The sequence below is a fragment of the Musa acuminata genome, chromosome BXJ1-2 (assembly GCF_036884655.1).
Source record: "Musa acuminata AAA Group cultivar baxijiao chromosome BXJ1-2, Cavendish_Baxijiao_AAA, whole genome shotgun sequence".
Lineage (NCBI taxonomy): Eukaryota > Viridiplantae > Streptophyta > Magnoliopsida > Zingiberales > Musaceae > Musa > Musa acuminata.
In genome coordinates this window covers 27,407,119-27,424,828 of record NC_088328.1, presented here as the reverse complement: position 1 = coordinate 27,424,828, position 17,710 = coordinate 27,407,119, and the positions used below count along the sequence as shown (strand labels likewise).

General features: G+C 40.4%; 3 protein-coding genes and 1 non-coding gene across 4 annotated transcripts; 1 reads left to right on the top strand and 3 right to left on the bottom strand.

Moving 5' to 3' along the window:
* Nucleotides 1–4,400: 4,400 nt before the first annotated feature.
* LOC135613021 (transcription factor bHLH162-like) lies at nt 4,401–6,032 on the bottom strand. Its single transcript, XM_065109911.1, has 3 exons — nt 5,643–6,032; nt 4,985–5,302; nt 4,401–4,720 (listed from the first exon to the last, which is right to left on the bottom strand). Exons 1-3 carry the CDS (start codon nt 5,778–5,780, stop codon nt 4,652–4,654), a joined length of 525 nt encoding a protein of 174 aa, XP_064965983.1. The 5' UTR covers nt 5,781–6,032; the 3' UTR covers nt 4,401–4,651.
* Nucleotides 6,033–8,440: 2,408 nt separating this feature from the next.
* On the bottom strand, nt 8,441–11,828 carry LOC135606730 (protein NUCLEAR FUSION DEFECTIVE 6, mitochondrial-like). The gene is made up of 3 exons (XM_065097884.1): nt 11,626–11,828; nt 11,136–11,254; nt 8,441–8,714 (listed from the first exon to the last, which is right to left on the bottom strand). Exons 1-3 carry the CDS (start codon nt 11,787–11,789, stop codon nt 8,695–8,697), a joined length of 303 nt encoding a protein of 100 aa, XP_064953956.1. The 5' UTR covers nt 11,790–11,828; the 3' UTR covers nt 8,441–8,694.
* An 846-nt stretch (nt 11,829–12,674) lies between these two features.
* Nucleotides 12,675–14,757, bottom strand: LOC135613017 (uncharacterized). The gene is made up of 7 exons (XM_065109902.1): nt 14,648–14,757; nt 14,343–14,494; nt 14,132–14,262; nt 13,607–13,824; nt 13,286–13,492; nt 13,126–13,206; nt 12,675–13,040 (listed from the first exon to the last, which is right to left on the bottom strand). The coding sequence occupies exons 1-7, from the start codon at nt 14,677–14,679 to the stop codon at nt 12,812–12,814; spliced, it is 1,050 nt and encodes a 349-aa protein (XP_064965974.1). The 5' UTR covers nt 14,680–14,757; the 3' UTR covers nt 12,675–12,811.
* Nucleotides 14,758–16,933: 2,176 nt separating this feature from the next.
* On the top strand, nt 16,934–17,013 carry TRNAL-UAG (transfer RNA leucine (anticodon UAG)). Its single transcript has one exon. It is a non-coding gene; the product is annotated as a tRNA-Leu (tRNA).
* Nucleotides 17,014–17,710: the final 697 nt, after the last annotated feature.

Below are 17,710 nucleotides of genomic sequence, written 5' to 3'. Positions count from 1 at the left end.
GAAAAGAGGATTAGAAATCTCGAATCTTCAGTAAAAACGCTATCCTCTTTATTCATTGAAAATAAGCCCCTCACCCAATCCGAGGTACAGAAATTAGTGTTAGAAATATCTAAGCAACCCAAACTTATTGAAGAGAAGACCCTACGATTATCACAAGACCTAGATCAAAAACTCCAAAGGATTGAAATTCTATTATCCAAAATAGAGAAACAGATCTTTGGATGAGCCATATATCCTCTAGGGGCACCGAATCCTACAAAGAGGCCCTCAAAGCTACTGAATCCATTGAACCTCCATCACTTGGTTTTCTCAAAACAAGTGATTTCCCTGGAACTCTCAGCCATCAGGTAGCCGTAATCAAGCAGCATAACGTTCAGATACAACTTCTGATACAAATTGCTGAAGACATAAAAGGAATACGGACAGAACTACAAACAATACGGGAATTGCAACAATAAAAAATAATACAATCCCAAGTAGTACCAGACGAACTTATTACCAAATTGGCAAATCTCAACCTGGGTCCTTCAGAAAGGCCTAAAGAGACGAAAGGAAAAATCCTGGTTTTTAAGGATCCTATAAAGATCTTTCAGGAAGCAAAAGGATGACTTCCAGGACGCGAACCCAAGAGGTATCCACGTCAACTCCTCTTATAGAAGATCAGATCAGAAACTACAGGAGAAACCAGAGGAGAATATTCAACGCTAGAAGACGACTGGGACAACTAATTTCCAGAAACCCAAACCCAAACATACAAGTTCTGGAGCAACAAATAGACCCTCAGGCACAGCTACAATTATCCATGAGGGAAAGAGCTGCAATAGCACCAGCTGAAATACTGTATCACTCAAGGAGGGACGATGCACACCACAGGGTTTACACGCATCGATCGGAAGAAGCTATGTTGGTCACCAATAACCAAGAAGACAGGGCCTTCATACAAGAACAAAGCTTTGACCAACTAATTAGGAGCGGGATAAGATATATTCATCTTGGAATCCTACAAACAAGGATTCAGACACTCCACAGGCAGGAAGAAGGGACACTAGCACTATTAGTGTTCCGGGACAACAGATGGGCCGATGATAGGTCCATCATTGCTACCATGGAAGTAGACTTGACCAGAGGAAGTCAACTGGTCTATGTTGTACCAGATACTATGATGACGGTAGGAGATTTTTACCGCAATATACAACTCTCTATACTAACCCGTGGATATGACACATGGCAGAATGGAGAAGCAAATCTATTAATTACCAGAGGAATGGTAGGGCGGCTTTCAAATACCCCGAATGTCGCCTTTGCTTATGAAATCTCAGGGGTGGTGGATTACCTAACAAGCCATGGCATAAGGGCTCTACCAGGTAGAGGTTATTCCACAACAGAAATCAGAGGGAGAGACTGGATGATTAGACCGATGCAAGTCTCAATCCCCATGCAACCTGCTGAGCTCAGGAGTAGGAACCTAATTGACGGAAGGATTTCGATCAGTTTTGATAATTATAAAGCAGCATCGACATCCAGCAGGATCCACTATAACACTGTGGATGATGAAACATTCAGTGATGAAGAAGAAATACGAAGCCACACAATAGCTGTCAATATTCAATTATCAAGTAGTAGTGAAGATGAAGCAGAAGAACTACGCGAAGGCCTGAATTCCTATTTTCAAGATACCCATATCTCAGAGAAAGTAGAGATGCCGTACCCTCGAAAGCCTCAGAGGGAATTAATTGCAGCAGGACTGGAAGAAGAACTAGTAATGGAATACCCCCAGTTAGCAAAATTATCTCATCAGGTATATTCATCATCTGCTGTGTCAAATTACAGGCCACCGGCGGACTCAACTATGGGACCAGTAAATTACCCTCCGGCTGTGAATATAGAATCCATAAGCCAAAGGCCAGAATATGAAGGGCATTCAAGACAACCAAGGTTCAAGGCAAAGAACTTTTCAGAAGCCTGGAACCCCCCTTCAGTCTTTCAGCAGCAGGGAGCAATATTTATAATCCCATCCCAATTGGGAATGTTTGATGAAGTATTTATGAGGTGGGAATCAATAACGAAGAACTTGGTATCTTCACAAGGATTTACAGATCCTCTAGCAAAAATGGAGTTTATTGAAAATTTGCTCGGGGAAGCTGAAAAATTGGCATGGATCCAATGGCGAATGGCTTATCCAGAAGAATACCAATTACTTCTAGCCAATGGAGACGGAACGGGAGGAACACAAAATATCCTCTCACAACTAAGGACGATCTTCATACTAAAAGATCCATTCCAGGGATCCACAACAGCGCAAGAAGAAGCCTACAGAGACCTTGAAAGGTTATCCTATACTAACCTCAAATATATTATTCAATTCTTAAATGATTATATGAGGTTGGCATCCAAAACAGGAAGGATGTTCTTGGGCCCTGAATTATCTGAAAAGCTATGGTCCAAAATGCCAGGGGAGCTAGGAAAGAGAATCAAAGAGGCATTTGAAGCAAAGTATAGGGGAAACACTATAGGAGTGATCCCGAGAATACTCTTCTCCTATAAATACTTAGAAGCTGAATGCAAAGATGCTGCATTTAGAAGAGCATTAAAGGACCTGTCCTTTTGCAGTGAAATTTCTATCCCAGGATACTACAACAAACCTGAAAGAAAATATGGGGTAAGAAGATCAACGACCTATAAAGGTAAACCTCACTCATCCCACGCAAGGATTGAGAAGAGAAAGCACTTGATAAGAAATAAGAAATGTAAGTGTTACCTTTGTGGAGAAGAAGGGCATTTTGCAAGAGAGTGCCCCAGTGACCGAAAGAATATCAAAAGAGTTGCTATATTTGAACAGTTGGATATTCCAGATGAATACGAAATACTATCTGTACAAGAAGGAGAAAACCAAAGCGACGCAATTTATTCAATTTCTGAAGGAGAGGACATAGAAGATCTACAGCATGGTATTCACTCCTTCACCCATAAAATTTTCGCTCTAATAGAAGATAGTAGAACTTGGTGGATAGGACCTAAAACAGGATACAGAGCAAGAATACAAGTTTCCCAAGAACAAGCTGAATGCAGACACATATGGGAAATCAACACAGAACTACCGCCAGGATTGGAAGAGTGCAAATCTGCAAGAGAACGTCGCAAAGAAGGCATAGGAGACATTGTCCCTTATGCAAGATCACTTCGTGTGGAATGTGTAGCATATATTACTTTGACAAAAGGACCCCCGTCATGATGGAGGAACCCCCAAGGTATGAACCTAGAAACTTGCTTCAAACACAACAAGACTTTATTAATCATTGCGAAGTAGAAATAAGGAGGCTCGAAATGGCGATTGAATTTGAACGACAAAAGGCCAAGGAGCTAGAAGAAATGCATATTCAATCTATAGCCATAGCTCAGGAAAACCTCCGTTTACAAAACGAAGTGGTAGAGCTAAAGGAAAAATATGACAAATTGGAAGGGGAAGTACTGGAAGTAGATCGGTTAAGGCTAGAGAAGGCCGATCTCCTGAAAAAAATACAAAGGCTTGGAAAAAGAAAAACTGAAGAAAGCGAAGAAGAAGAAGAAAATGAAGAGGCCCTTGTTCTCTTGGAGGAAGAAACTCAGAAAATCCTCTCTATGGAAACAAAGGAAACGGGAGGATCAAGAAGATCTAAGAATATGCTCTTCAACTTAAAGGTGCATATGGAAATTCTGAATATTCCCCCTTTTGAAGTTAATGCTATACTAGATACAGGTGCTACCACTTGTTGCATAGACGAGAAGGCTGTACCAAAAGCTGCAATAGAAGAAAACCCTTATGTGGTGCATTTCAGTGGGATCACCTCCAAAACGACAGCGAACAAAAAATTAAGGGGAGGCAAAATGACTATTGGGAACAACACTTTCAGGATTCCTTACACCTATGTGTTCTCAATGAAGCTTGGGGATGATATTCAAATGATAATAGGATGTAATTTTATAAGGGCAATGCAAGGAGGAGTTAGGATTGAAGGTAACACGGTTACGTTTTACAAAAACTTAACGACTATTAACACTTTGCCCTATATCTCAACAGCTGCAGCAATAGAAGAACTAGATTTGGAAGAAGATGACTATATCCAAATCCAGGAGGCAGTATTTTACTCACACGTGAGGAAGCGCCGTCGATTTGATGTCCCGATTCCCGGGGTAGCGACGAAGAAGATGCAGGGGAATCCGCTCACCGTCGGTGATGGTAAAACGACGTAACACGGAGCATTTGATGACTAAAAGTTTTCTATTTAAGGGTTTCATTCTGCCGCCAGTTTTCTATTGAAGGGTTGTCGGATCGCCGACACGGTCGAAGAAAATGTTTGGTGAGTACGAGGAAGATTCCCATACGAGCGCTAAGAACGTGTTTAAGAGAACTAAAATGCCACTGAAACAAGAGAAGCTTCCATTAGTCAATAGTCTGCAGACTACAGAGGGTACAACAATCGTGCAAGCTCCAAGCATCAATCTCAACTCAAAAAAAGGAAAGAGGAAAGCAGTACGTCTGTTCGTGGTGGTGGGATCATCTTCTTCTTCCTCCTCCGACGAAACCGATCCATATCAATAGCAGTCTTAAAAAAAGTGCATGGTACACGTCCATATGTCCTCAGGAATCTGGAAAACCATGTCTCCTAGATGATTACTTAACCAGCTCCTTCAGTCTCTCAGATACCCTCGAAGCCTCCAAGCCAATTCTGGTGCTGACAGCCTGCAAACACAGGTAATAACAGCTCATCACACATGTAGGTTAAATGCTGTAGGCTAACAGGAAGACCGACACACCCTGATCGATTGGAGTCGTAGCTGCAAACACAAAAAAACCATGTTTTTTTGGGAAGGATTTCATTAACCTAGGTAAGGTAAGGTGTCCTGATCCTATAAACAAAATCCCTTGCCTGGACATAAATCATCATCTGCCTTAGCTCGAGCTGCCCAAACTAGTAAAGAGCAAAGAGAGAAGGATCGTGATCACCTGCGAATGTATTGTGTGGTAGATCTTGTCACCGACGACTGAGAAGCTAGCATGGATGACTTCGGCACCTTCTTCCTCGAGAACATTGATCACCTCATGGAACATGAAGCTCTTGTTCACACCACTTATCAGAAGTATCTCCAGGTTCAGATCCTGGTATTTTACTTCAATGATTGGCAATAGATAGCCCGTTCCCATCTCATTTCTGACCGCGCTGGTCTGCACGAGCCTTCTCTGCTTCAACTTTTCGATCCTTGCACGAAGATATTTGATGTAAGATGTGGCTTGATCCAAGTTGTCTTGCTTTGTCATTGCATCCTGTAACATAATAGGTTTAAGATTAGAAGTTGCAGGATGCGATACACTCGATAGCAATTCTTGTATCACAGATGATGGAAGAAAAGTAGACAAGTCTTGGGCTTTATCTCAGGATATACGATTACTGCAATTATTTTGTCCATCAATTATTAGTTAAAGAATACTTTGTGATCGGAAGGAATGTCAACGTGGATGATGTCGATGACGCATTCTGCGATCAATCAAATCATGTAAGAGAAAGAAGAAAGAGAGAGAAACCCATTCATCAGGCAGTAGGGTTCTGATGGAGATAAAACATCCGAGAAAGAAATAGAAGCGCAGGAAGAAGCAAGATGCTTACCTTTGCCGTGGTTCTGTGTTCCGCGGGAATGATGGAGGAAAGCTTCAAGTACAGGGTCTTCATGTGCAGTCTCCTATATTTTTCCGCCATCTTCCTCTCCACCTTAAGATCTGCTCGACCACGGTGACAGTTCCTCATGGTCTCTCTTCCTGTTGGCAATTAATTATCTCTGCAACTCTCTGCACGCACCTTGTCTGCCACCAGCCAACACCGACAGCAGCAGCCAAATGAAGGTCTTAACCTCCGTTGGCCTGATGATGATGATTCATAGCGCCTGGTGAATATATAGTGGGCGGAGGAGTCGTGTTTCGCGTGGGCCCAACCAACAGCTCTTTGCCAGTAAAGGAGGAGGAGGAGGAGGAGGAGGAATGAAATCTGTGGTCTGCTGGCGGGATTGGGAAGATGACAACACGAGAGAATAATGTGCATCTTGAATCCATGCAGCTGACGTCTTCTTCGATAGAGATCGAACTCAAATCTTAACGAAGATGGGCAACGATGGAACATCTAATAAATTCATTCGATGAAGTAAACTGCCAACAACTTGATTGGGGCTCTTAAGACTCACAGCTGTGCCCATGGCCGGAGCCCGGTGGAGTTCTCCTCCATGTGTATGTGCTTCACGGAGGAAGAGTCATCTCATCCGGTGAACAGGACAAACCAAGTTGGAATAGTCATCTTATCCCACGTTTCTCTCTCGACAGTAGACTCGGTTCGGTACAGCTTCCGAACTCGGATACTGGGAAGCTCAATGAACGCAGCAGTCAACCCATAATACGGGGAGATGCAACGAATAAAGACTGGAATCAGTCTCTCGTACTGTAAACAGTAGGAAAGAATGCATAAAGGAGCAATAATTTCAAGAGAAGCGGGCATGGAGAATTCAGTCAAGTTTGGTGTGTGTGCATGTATTTGAATCCTTTTACTCGATTCGAGCGTTCAAACCCTCGTCATGCCTTACGAATTATTTTGGCAACAAGACTGAAAGGCTTTTAGTCGATCGTCATCTAATATATAATTTTTATATGATTTTTGTATGATATTTTAGATTAAAAGAAGAGACAGAGACTATCCCATCGATTTGCCCATGTAAATAAGAATAATACAAATGATTACAAGTTATCCTCTTTTTGTTAGTTATGTGGAGAAAAGAGTAAAAATAGAATAGATTATTAGAGGTGGTTAAGGATTACCTCATCGTAAAATATTATCCTTTTTTTGACTAAATATAAAAAATTATTTTTAATATAAAAAAAAGAGATAATTTTGAACCACTCGTAATCATGAATTACTAACTTGAACATCGAAAGATTCACATGAGAGTTAATATTTCTATTTCTAAAGGAATCTTTGATAACTGTATGCCTTAGCAGTTAGATGAAACATCAGCATTAGCATCATTATTATCAGCCTTCGGAACAATCAAATCATCCACGATTGTACGATTCTTCAGCTCAATTATTGGAGTCTCTAAAACGTGTTAATCATCATGTCCCCATCTCAGTACCAACTGTGGACTGCTGATAATTGTAGATGACAACATGTGAAGCCCCATCAGCCACCAATTATCAACTATGCCCATTGCCTTCACGCGTCGACATGTTGTCAATGGTATGTCACTTCCGCTCGGAACCTCACATTCGAGTCGAGGAATAGTAAGCTTAATTCGCCGACATTCTAGTGGTGGAAGAATCAAGCAAGGGCGATTCACTGCGTGCATACTTCGAAATCTAGATTACATCTTTTGGGAGTGACAAGGCCGGTGTTTTGGTCGGTCAAGCGATTCCCAATCGGACTTAATGCAGAGAAAAAAATCAATTGCAATTGACTACTTTGTGGGTATTGGACCAAATACACACAAAGTAATGATCCATTTGTTGACTTAATATGCATGGTTTGACTTGATTTGTTCATCTTTCTAGAAATTCTGATTCATTTTGGTCGCACTTGGAAGTATTGAAAACTATAAATCAGAGTAATATGATTGATCCAATCGACAAATAAATAAAAATTTGGTTTACATCTAATCAAACTATCATTCATCTCAAATGAATTTGGATGATCCTCCGGAAATGTCAAAGCTTCAATCTCGTCAATATTCAATCGATGCTGATGACCACAACAACACATGAACTAAGAATATATTGTCCAGTTGAGAGGTGATATAATTGGTTGCAACATCTTGTAAGCACTCAGATCAGTCTGACTGTAGTTGGATGCTGCTTTCTACCTGCATGTTTTGCTGAAGGAATCCGAAGAAATGGGTCCATCGTAAGTTTGTGGTCGCACACTATTTATCTCAACAGCAGAATTGCACAATATTAGACAAGAAGTGTGAATCAGCATGAGGTTTACTACATTTTTCTCTTCAATTATTAACTCAACATCTATCCTAGGGTTTTGGATAATTGATGCAATGCACTTTAATCATCCTTCTCCAAGCACAAAACACCTTACATGGTTGAGGTGCATGATACTAACATGGTTTCGACATATCCCAAGTAGGAAAAAAAAGATCTGAAACCAAAACTCCGACAAGCTCGACTTTTATAACCAATCAAACAACTAGATTGACTGAATTAAAGGTTTGATGGCTGACAAACTCACAAAATAGCAATCGACTGCTTACCTAACTTAGAAACATCATATTGTTTGGTCAGATGACAGCACCTTAAATAGCAATGCTGTGTTAACATTTGCGCATCCGAATAATAAAAACACGCGTCTAGAAAAAGTGATCGAAACGTGAAACGGATAACAAAAAGGAAAACAGCTGCAGATGGATATTCCTGAGAATATGATAAGAAGTTTCAACCACTATAAGAATGACTATGCCAGGAGGTTGCGACGCACTTTCATAATACAAGACCGGAAAGGGACAGTTGAGATATTTCTGCTGTGCAAGAATTGAAATCCAACATAACATTTCTTTTAGAAGAGAGAAGATCCAAGATCATCGTTTAGAGCAATGGTGCCTTCTAGTAAGCACATTGATCAATAAACAAACCCAGCAATCCTCGGCACGGCATTTGTTTCATGTTTATCTCTGACGTCATAGAGGCGTTGCAAATCCTACATAAAGTTATCATGTTACATATGCAAAGCAAATAAAATATCAGCCAACATTTCACTAACACAACCAGATGATTTACATGTTCAAGCGATGATAACAAAGGTTCATAACATAAGGTGATGCATTGTTCAAGAGGGAAAAAAAAACTCAGCAAGGTAGATATATTTGGAATCTAACATGAGTAAATATGATCTAAACCAGCAGAAGTCACTCATTGTCTTGTTTGTTAAGCAACAAAATAAATGACTGTTCATAAGAACAATGCTGGGTTAGGAACATTAGAAAAATGTTTCCTAAAGCAACAGAGTCAAATTCGTGATGAAGTTATTGGAAAATAGAAGAAGCGCATGCCAAATAAGTACAATGATAACAATAACACTAATTTATAACCTTAAGCAAACCATGGCCTACAGAAATGACCAATGAATGATGTTGTAGAAGAGATACAGAAAGGCACTGCCAATGATAGCAGACAGAAACCAAGTGTTGCTTATCACCATGAAACATAGTTCCACACATGCCATGCATGCTAGTGAAGGCTATACCATGCAAATCATATAACAGGTGGATACATATCAACTTTCTCACTTAATAAGGTCCATAGTATTCTTGGTCCGATCTGATCTGGCTGTTCGTCACAGAGATGGGCCTCGAAACCCCCAAAAGACTGACTAACACCAGTCAGTACCAAACAAAATTAATATCTGATTATTTCAAAAATAACTCAATCCACCATGATCCAGTTTGCTTGACCTGGCATTTTCATATTGAAATTTTATGCTATACAATTCACCTCGAACTTGTTCCTGATTCTGTAAATACTTCTATACAGGATCCCTAGCACATGACTCAGAAATTGAATAAATTGATGAGGCATGGCACAACATTTCACCGAGTCAAAGGTTGACAAGCATGGATGAAGCTAAAAGTACACTGCTGGATAGATTCCCATAACAAATCAGGGATGAACGACAAAGAATTAATGAAAAGATAAGGCGAAACAAGGGAGAGAAGAGACAACAGTTCAAAAAGATATGGGCTGGCACACTCAACTTTTATCACAGTACATATATCAGAAATTCCAAAATATCAATCAAGCTACAGCAAATCCTTATTTGACCTTATATTATATGGACAAATATGAGCAACAAACAATACAAGAACCCCTCTATCAAGTATGATTATTGGTGCCTGTCAGATACTAATCCTCCTTTATTCTTTTTTTCTTTTTTCTAATACCCCTGAACCAAATGCACCAACAGCATGCAAAATAAAAACAAGAGTTTAACACTTTTCTTTCATTTGAGTTCCGACAAAAATGCCACAATCTATCAAAGGATCAGCAGGACTCAAATAAATATAACATGGTACTTAAACAAACAAGTTTAAGCACTCTGTAATGGAAGCATGTGATGGCCACAAAGCATATCTGTTTTGTTTGGTTTTCGAAATGTCATAGAGGAAAACTAAATTAAGTTTTTTATTTTTCAAAATTCAGGCAAAACACTTCAACGAATAAGGGGGTTAAAAGAAAATATATGCGCATACCAAGCTCTCAAACCCAATGAATAAGGGGGTTATGGGCATACCATACCAACAAATAAGGGGGTTAAAAGGATTTATTATTCTAGTAATCTTTAGAACTCTGTTTTGGGATTGAGAGTTTTTCTTTGGTATGCCCATAAACTTCTTTAACCAAAGAACAAACTCTCAAACCCAAAATCAGAGTTCTAAAGATTACTAGAATAATAAAAACAATATTACACTGGACCTATTTCTTACAAACAGAAAAAACCACAAACTCCAATGTAACTGATCAAACAGTAGCTAGGGAAGTTAAAAGTTTGTGGTTGAAAATATATCCCAACCTACCTTTTCTCCTAAAATTTTTGTCTATAATTAGTTGATTTTTCTGTTGAAAGTTAAATAATGTGATAGTAGACCTGCAAACAGAAAATAAAAACAAACAAACAGAAGTCCTGATGGACCTATTACCTATACAATTACAAGAAAACTAAAACAAACAAGTATGTTGTGTTAAAATATTCTATAAACACAAAGGGGAAAACACAGATAACATCTTTGAGTTCAGTTCCAATTCATAACTAAATTAGGATCTGAAAGTATGTGTGGGACTTCAGAAGTTCGGAAGAATATAAAGAAAGATCTAAACTTGCTAGATTTGAAGTATCTGTCCTAACATTTTGGACAAAGCTAAAACAAGTAAACTAACCAGAACTAACCTAAGCAAACATAAAGCAAAATAAACACTTTTGCTACAACAAGTGATACCCTCGTAGCCTCTCAATCGAATTCATGGAATCATACCAATTATGTTTTAAAGTAAAACAGGCAAATTATCATATAATATTTGCTAATTATGATGAGCTACAGAAAAGAAGAGAGGATAAATGGATTACCTTCTGAAAGCCAAGTCCAGCTTCCAGGCCTTGCGGAGAGCATAGAAGTGAGCAATGCCGTAGCAGTAACGCTGTGAAAAGGCATCAAAGACTGTGCACAACCCAACTCAACCGCGGACCTGCGGAACCTAATTCGTCAGTAATGCATACCATTCACATTACAATAACAAAGCTACCACTTTTGCCACACACAATCCAACAATAAAACAAGAAGCCACAAAAAATATTCAAATAAAAAGAAAGATGATGCAAAACGAGAGGAAAAAAAAAAGAAAAACAAAACTTTGAAGTTCTTAATTCTGAAAAAAATTGAATGCGTCGATGATCCAAAAATTATTTTACTAGTGAGCGCTTCCACATGAAAAGAGTAGATTAGTAAGTACAAAAGATGTAAACTTCTCCAGATCAGATCACCCAAGTTCTCAGTTAAAACTAATAAATGAATGGGATAAGATCGAAGACGATGGAGAAAGATGCGGAGTAGCAGTACCTCGAGATTCCAGAAGGAAGCTTGCGGCGCGAGAGCCAAGAGCAGGCCCGAGTTCGAGCAGAAGAAGATGGGAAAGCTCTCGAAGTTGCGGCACCGGAGATCAGAGAAGAAGGGATCCCTCGGCCTGCGAGGGCTCTTCGAGCGCCGCCAATCGCCGTCGCCATTGCTACTTTTGGCCCTCTTCTAATCCTCCGCTATTTTGCCGTTGCGCGGTAGCCGTCACTGTTACACTAATGCCATATTGACATGGTGGGACAACCATGCTAACGCCGTATGGTTGACGTGGCTCATGGCGTATCACAATCTTGTAGAAACAAGGATTCTTCAATCCATTTCACCATGCTACTGTGACATGGCTTAGTCAGCTACTCGAAATGATTGGAAAGTTCGTCAAACAGACAACTAATCTCGACCGTTCAATTCAAACTTTCCGTCCGATACGTTTATGGTTAATTGGTCTCTCCATCGTGCAGATTGACTTTGATAATAATGACACTAATTATCATGAATTGATTAATTACCAGAGATAAGATGGTTACGGTGCTGTAATTAGTGAAGTTTGAAACTCGATATTTTCACATAAATCTCTCTTTTATTTTTAAGTTGTTCTATGTATCAACCAGCTAATGATTTGATTGATTATCTTTTATTTTCATTAAATTTCCAATGGTCCAATAAAATTTATAGCCTTCTTTGTTTAGTATCATTTTACAGCATTTGAAAACAACGAATGTTATTTAAGAATATACGTTTTATGAAAAAAGGTATGGCACCTTTAGACACATCATAGCATCCTTTTAAAAGCACTACAGTATTTAAGCTATAGAATTTGCACAATGCAATGAAGATTAAATCGATTAATTATATTTAAAAAAATGGAAATTTTGATTTGTTCAAATAAATATGAAAACAAGGGATGCGCATGCATGCAGCAGTCAATAGCATACTCATGTATGTACTACACACTTATTATAAAGTAAATCATCTGTAGCAGTCAATAGCATACTAATGACTTCATTGCACACCTTTAAAGCTACAGAGTTGCATGAGTTGCGACTCCTAGCAATCTATAAAACTCTTACATAATCTACTCCCTTCAGTCTTTTCTAAGTACAGCAGATTAGATAAGATTGCTCGTAGTCCTGCAGACGTAGGATACATGCATGCACCATCTTTCACGACTTGCTTAAGAGTCCAGGCACCAGCAGTAGTAATCGGATGCCGAGAGCTCCAGTAACGCATCAGGTGTCATCTTCTCCAGCTCCCGTTGCCTCCACGCTGGGTAATTGTTGCGGCTCTCGCCGCAGCCTGAGGCGTAGTCGCGCGGATGATTCTGTGATCGCATCCTGATATAAATCCTCATCGCAGCCACACAGTCCTCGTACGGGTCTTGCGTTCCAGTTTGAATGTCATATCTGCGGATGAATTATATGTATACGTGAACAAGTGCGTGCTAGCTGAAGCATGATAAATGAACCTTACTTGTGTTCGTTCACTCACCCGAGGTAGGCTTGTGTCAGATACTTGAGCGAATTGCTGAGCTTGCTAGTCCTCATCAGCGGTGGGTAGATTGCTGTGTCCCTGCATGCGCTCGGAGAGAGAGATGATCGCTTGCTCAGAAAGATGATCGCTTGAAACTCAGATTGGATACAGCTGGTACCTGATCAAGAATTCAGGGTATTCAACTCCAAGGCACTCGAGGTCGTGATCCAGACCGTGCCCTACGAGGATTCTTGCCTCTCCACCCCGAGAGCGTATCTTCCAGATGGGTTCTCCGTTGCTAAGGAAGTCCTGAATCCTCCTCTGTGCTTGCTTCAGCGCCATTGCGTCCCTCAAGTATTCAGGTCTTATCCCTGTCGTTTCATACCTGGACCGATTTGAAGTATTAGGTGCTCCTCCTATTCGTGTGATAAGGAGTTCCATGTTGATCACCGAGTTTGTTCAGAGAAGTACAGGAAATAAAGAAGGCATACAAAGGCACCTATAGTTTGTGACCGGTATTTGGGGCTTGATGTAGGTCTGGAAGATAACGTTCTCGTCCTCGCCGATCAGGCAGACCCTGGCACACAGGTCTAGTGATCCATCGCTTCCTCCTCCGACCATCTTGCAAGCCAAAGCAACTACCTGGGAACCTTGATTTCGCGTGCCGTAACCCGACGTGTCTTGCAAGCTCATCCTCGACATCCGAGAGGTAAGCCCCTGAAAGAAGAATGAAGATAATAATGGGTATGCTGGCTCGACTATAATTATGGACTATGATTAAGATGCACTTGGAGACTCGAGAGAAGCAACAGATGATCCATTAAGTACATCAAATTCTCACCTATACAGTTCTGGAAAGAATCTTATTCTCACATATAAAATCTCCAACTCCTACTTAATTCAGACCATACAAAGAAAAACAACATGAGAACATGAAACACAGCCCTGCATGACAGTTCTTCTTTCTTCCTTTAAGGAGATGATGCACTGTTTTGAGATGATTTCTATCATTTAGGTCACTCACCGAAGCATCGCGAGAGAGTTGGCATGATGCACGGTGAGTCCTAAGAGCATTTGGACTTTCGAAGATGTTGAGGCATAGATTACATCCTCGAGGTCTGAATACCCTGGCACATTCAATCTTCGGCAGTGGTCCTTCAACAAAGATATCATCTGATCCTTAGAATACAAATGTCGAGCGATGAGAGCTGCTTTCAACTTCAGACATCGCTTACCTATCAGATGCTCCCTGAGAGATTCAAAAAACCTGCAGTGTTTTTGGCATACCCCACACTTTGGCTCATGCACCGAGTGAAATGAAACCCTCATATGTTCCACCAGATGCTCCACCTTGTTGTATTGCCTGAAACATGCTGCGCATTTGTTTCTGCTCGTACCGCATTTAATAGCCAGATTAGAAATATACGAAAGAACTTCAAATAACACAATATAAAGTATGACCATTAGGAAAAGAAACAGGAACGTGCACATGCATGATGCATAAAAGATGAGTGTACGTGAAGAAGGATTGGTGGTGTACCTAACAGTCTCAGAGTCATGCCTATTGTCCATGGCTGATCTGCGTAGCTCTGAACTGCCAGAGGGAAATGGCTCAAGGTTGGCCAAGAGACGGAGTGTTGGTTCCGTATTTATATACAAGGTTGGCAGTGGCCTTCAGGTACAGCCTTCACTAGAAACTAGTGGGTACGAGTGCATCAGCAATTAAACCGGAGATCTCCCATCTCCATAGATTTTAGGTGGTGTAGTCTTGATCGTTCGAATCCCTAAGTGGATCTATTAGTTGAACTGGAATTAGGATCATCAACCTTATACGATGTCGGATTTAAGAGAAGGGCACCATTGCTCCAGACATGGGTAAAGCGTTTTGACTCGGAGAGTTCTTTGTGCACCGTATGCAACCTTTTCATTATGGTCCCACCGGATTCTTGTCTTTGACAGATACCCGGTCAAAAGAAATGGTGGAAAAGAATAAGGTTTAAAGGGTTCAGGATTCCATGTCCACATCATGTATAATATCTTTGACTATTAGATCCTCTACAGTAAAAATGTCAGACAAAAAGATGCAGCTAAATTCATAAGACATTCTTAATGTCGGAGAAGTAGAATCCTCTATGGATGTCCATGTTGCACTGTGCTGTCCTGCATCGCAGACCTTGTGTACATGCAAATGTGTCTATGGCAGCAGCTCGTCAGATTCTTTCCTTACCTGGAATCACGTCTCTTGATGATAGAGCTTGCACACTTTGTTCTTGTAGTCGACTGTCATCTCGCCACTGTCGTGATTTTAATCTGTTAATCACCCAAGCAGGCAGTCCAATTGCATGCGCAAGTGGTTCATCTTGGATCTCGAGAGCACTGGATATCTGCTTTTGACATGCAGTCAGATGTGGAGGATAAAGCAGCAGGTCCTGCATTATATTCCTGCATTATAAAGAACATCTGCTGCACATCGCCGAGAGATGTCTACCTCATCATTAACCTTGTGGTTTCTTTTGTTCACTTGATTATTCCAGACCTTATCATCGACACAATTTACCTCTGCCTTTTGGAGGCGCTGTTTGACCCTCAGTTTCAATTACAGTGTATGTATTATAACTAGTAATCATGTTCTCTAATCTGCATCTGTTCTTGCTCTTACAGTAAATGTTGATTCGTTCGAACAAAGTGCGTGCAGAGCCTCTCAAATTTTGTCGATCTTACATGATCAAAATGTTTATGAAGTAATGATATTGGACGGTAAACACTAAAATGAAACTGGTAGCTACCAACATTGCATGCTAAGAGACACAGTCCTCGCAGGTGATTGAAGGAAGCTGGTAGATGCTCCTCTCTTTAAAGCAGTAGAATATATCCGTCCATTGTAGTGGGTTCTACCACCAATATTATCCCCGGTCATCCCTAATAGGAATACAAAAGTTGTGGATCCTTTGACCGCCACCGACGAGAACTGTTTGCACCAATTCCAAGCCATGAATAGTTGGATGTCAACATGGGATTTTACCACCAAAAGTATTCTTTGCTTCCGTGAGGGGCCAACTCTTTGGAAAGAGAGGAGGGTTAAAAGCAGAGTGACCTGTAAACCTCCCCTTCGCCTTGGACTTGCATGTCCTTCAGCCATGCTATAGAATTACTGTGTCGATTCCTGAGAAGCCAATATAGATTGTGTTCCACAGTTCCAGCAAGAACACCATCAAGAATGGTGTGGAACTCGAAGAAACCTTTAGCTACTTTCATCCTTCCGCTTTACATATACATTTTAATATGTATCTGTTCTACTTGATGTCATGCTCATTGACTAGGAACGTTGCATTACAGAATAATACTTTCTCACAATGGACAATGATCTTTTTTGTCCTTTCTGAGGAAAACATCAGTCAATCATCGTGTTACATAGGTGAAGTAAATGATTGCAATCTTTGAATCCAAGTTGGAACAATGATGTAGAGAGCAGGAATCCACTATCCAAAGTAGAATTCTTTTTAGAGGAGAAGAAACAAGAAAGTGGGAGTAGAAGATGGAAAGCCGGAGTTATCATTTCCCTCTCAGACTTCACATTCTGTTCCCCGCTACGTTTTGGCCGGAGAGAGTTGCTGTTACAAGAAAGGAAAGCATATCTATCCGCTACACACAAGTGGTCTGTTGCATGTCTCTGGTTCTTGCCCTGGTCTGGGTAGAATGCCCTTGGATGAATGACCGTAATCTTTTCGTCCTGCCGTTGCAACTACAAAGAAGAGGATAATATCGTGCATTTAGGATAGTAAATAGAGTGATTATATTTAATTTTAAGAGAAAAATTGTCAATAGAGACAGTTTGGCCGAGTGGTCTAAGGCGCCAGATTTAGGCTCTGGTCCGAAAGGGCGTGGGTTCAAATCCCACAGCTGTCAAATTAATTAATTGTTATCCTTTTTATTTTTTCAGTGTGTCTTGTCAGGCACTTAAATGTTCTTTCAGTTATTGGCAGTCTCTGGAATACTTTTGATCGAGAGAAAAGCACTTATGTCAATATCTCAATTCACAAATCGGTTCATCAAAGCGATGCATTGCACCACAGCATCAATTTCGCACCAAATGTATATTTCAAGTATACCAGAATCCATATGACAATTCCTTATGGCAGAAGGATCGATGTGATGTTCGACATTTCCTTATCCTTAGCCCTTAAGCAACAGACTCTTCTTAGAGGCTTCTGAGTTGCGTTACTCTCGGATTCTGCATCAGAAGCTTCAGAGAGGGTTACTATAAAGAAGTAGAGAATATTGTTATATGACGTCAAATTATACTATTTTCATATTTATAAATAACAAGAGAAGCTACCAACATTGATGGCAGTTTGGGTGAGTGGTCTAAGACGCTAGTTTTAGCCTCTGGTCCGATTTTTTTAAATGTATGTGTGTGGTCAGATTTGGCACTTCATTTGTCGCTTGATGTATTTCAGCATACATATTGTTAGTAAACCTTTACGCTCGAGATGAGAGCGAGTGTTCGGTTGGATAGGATTCGAGAGAGGGATTTTTCGACTTGACCCCTCCGAAGCTTAAATTAGCTTTTGGTGGAATGAGAGAGAGTTCTGTGTTTGTCGCC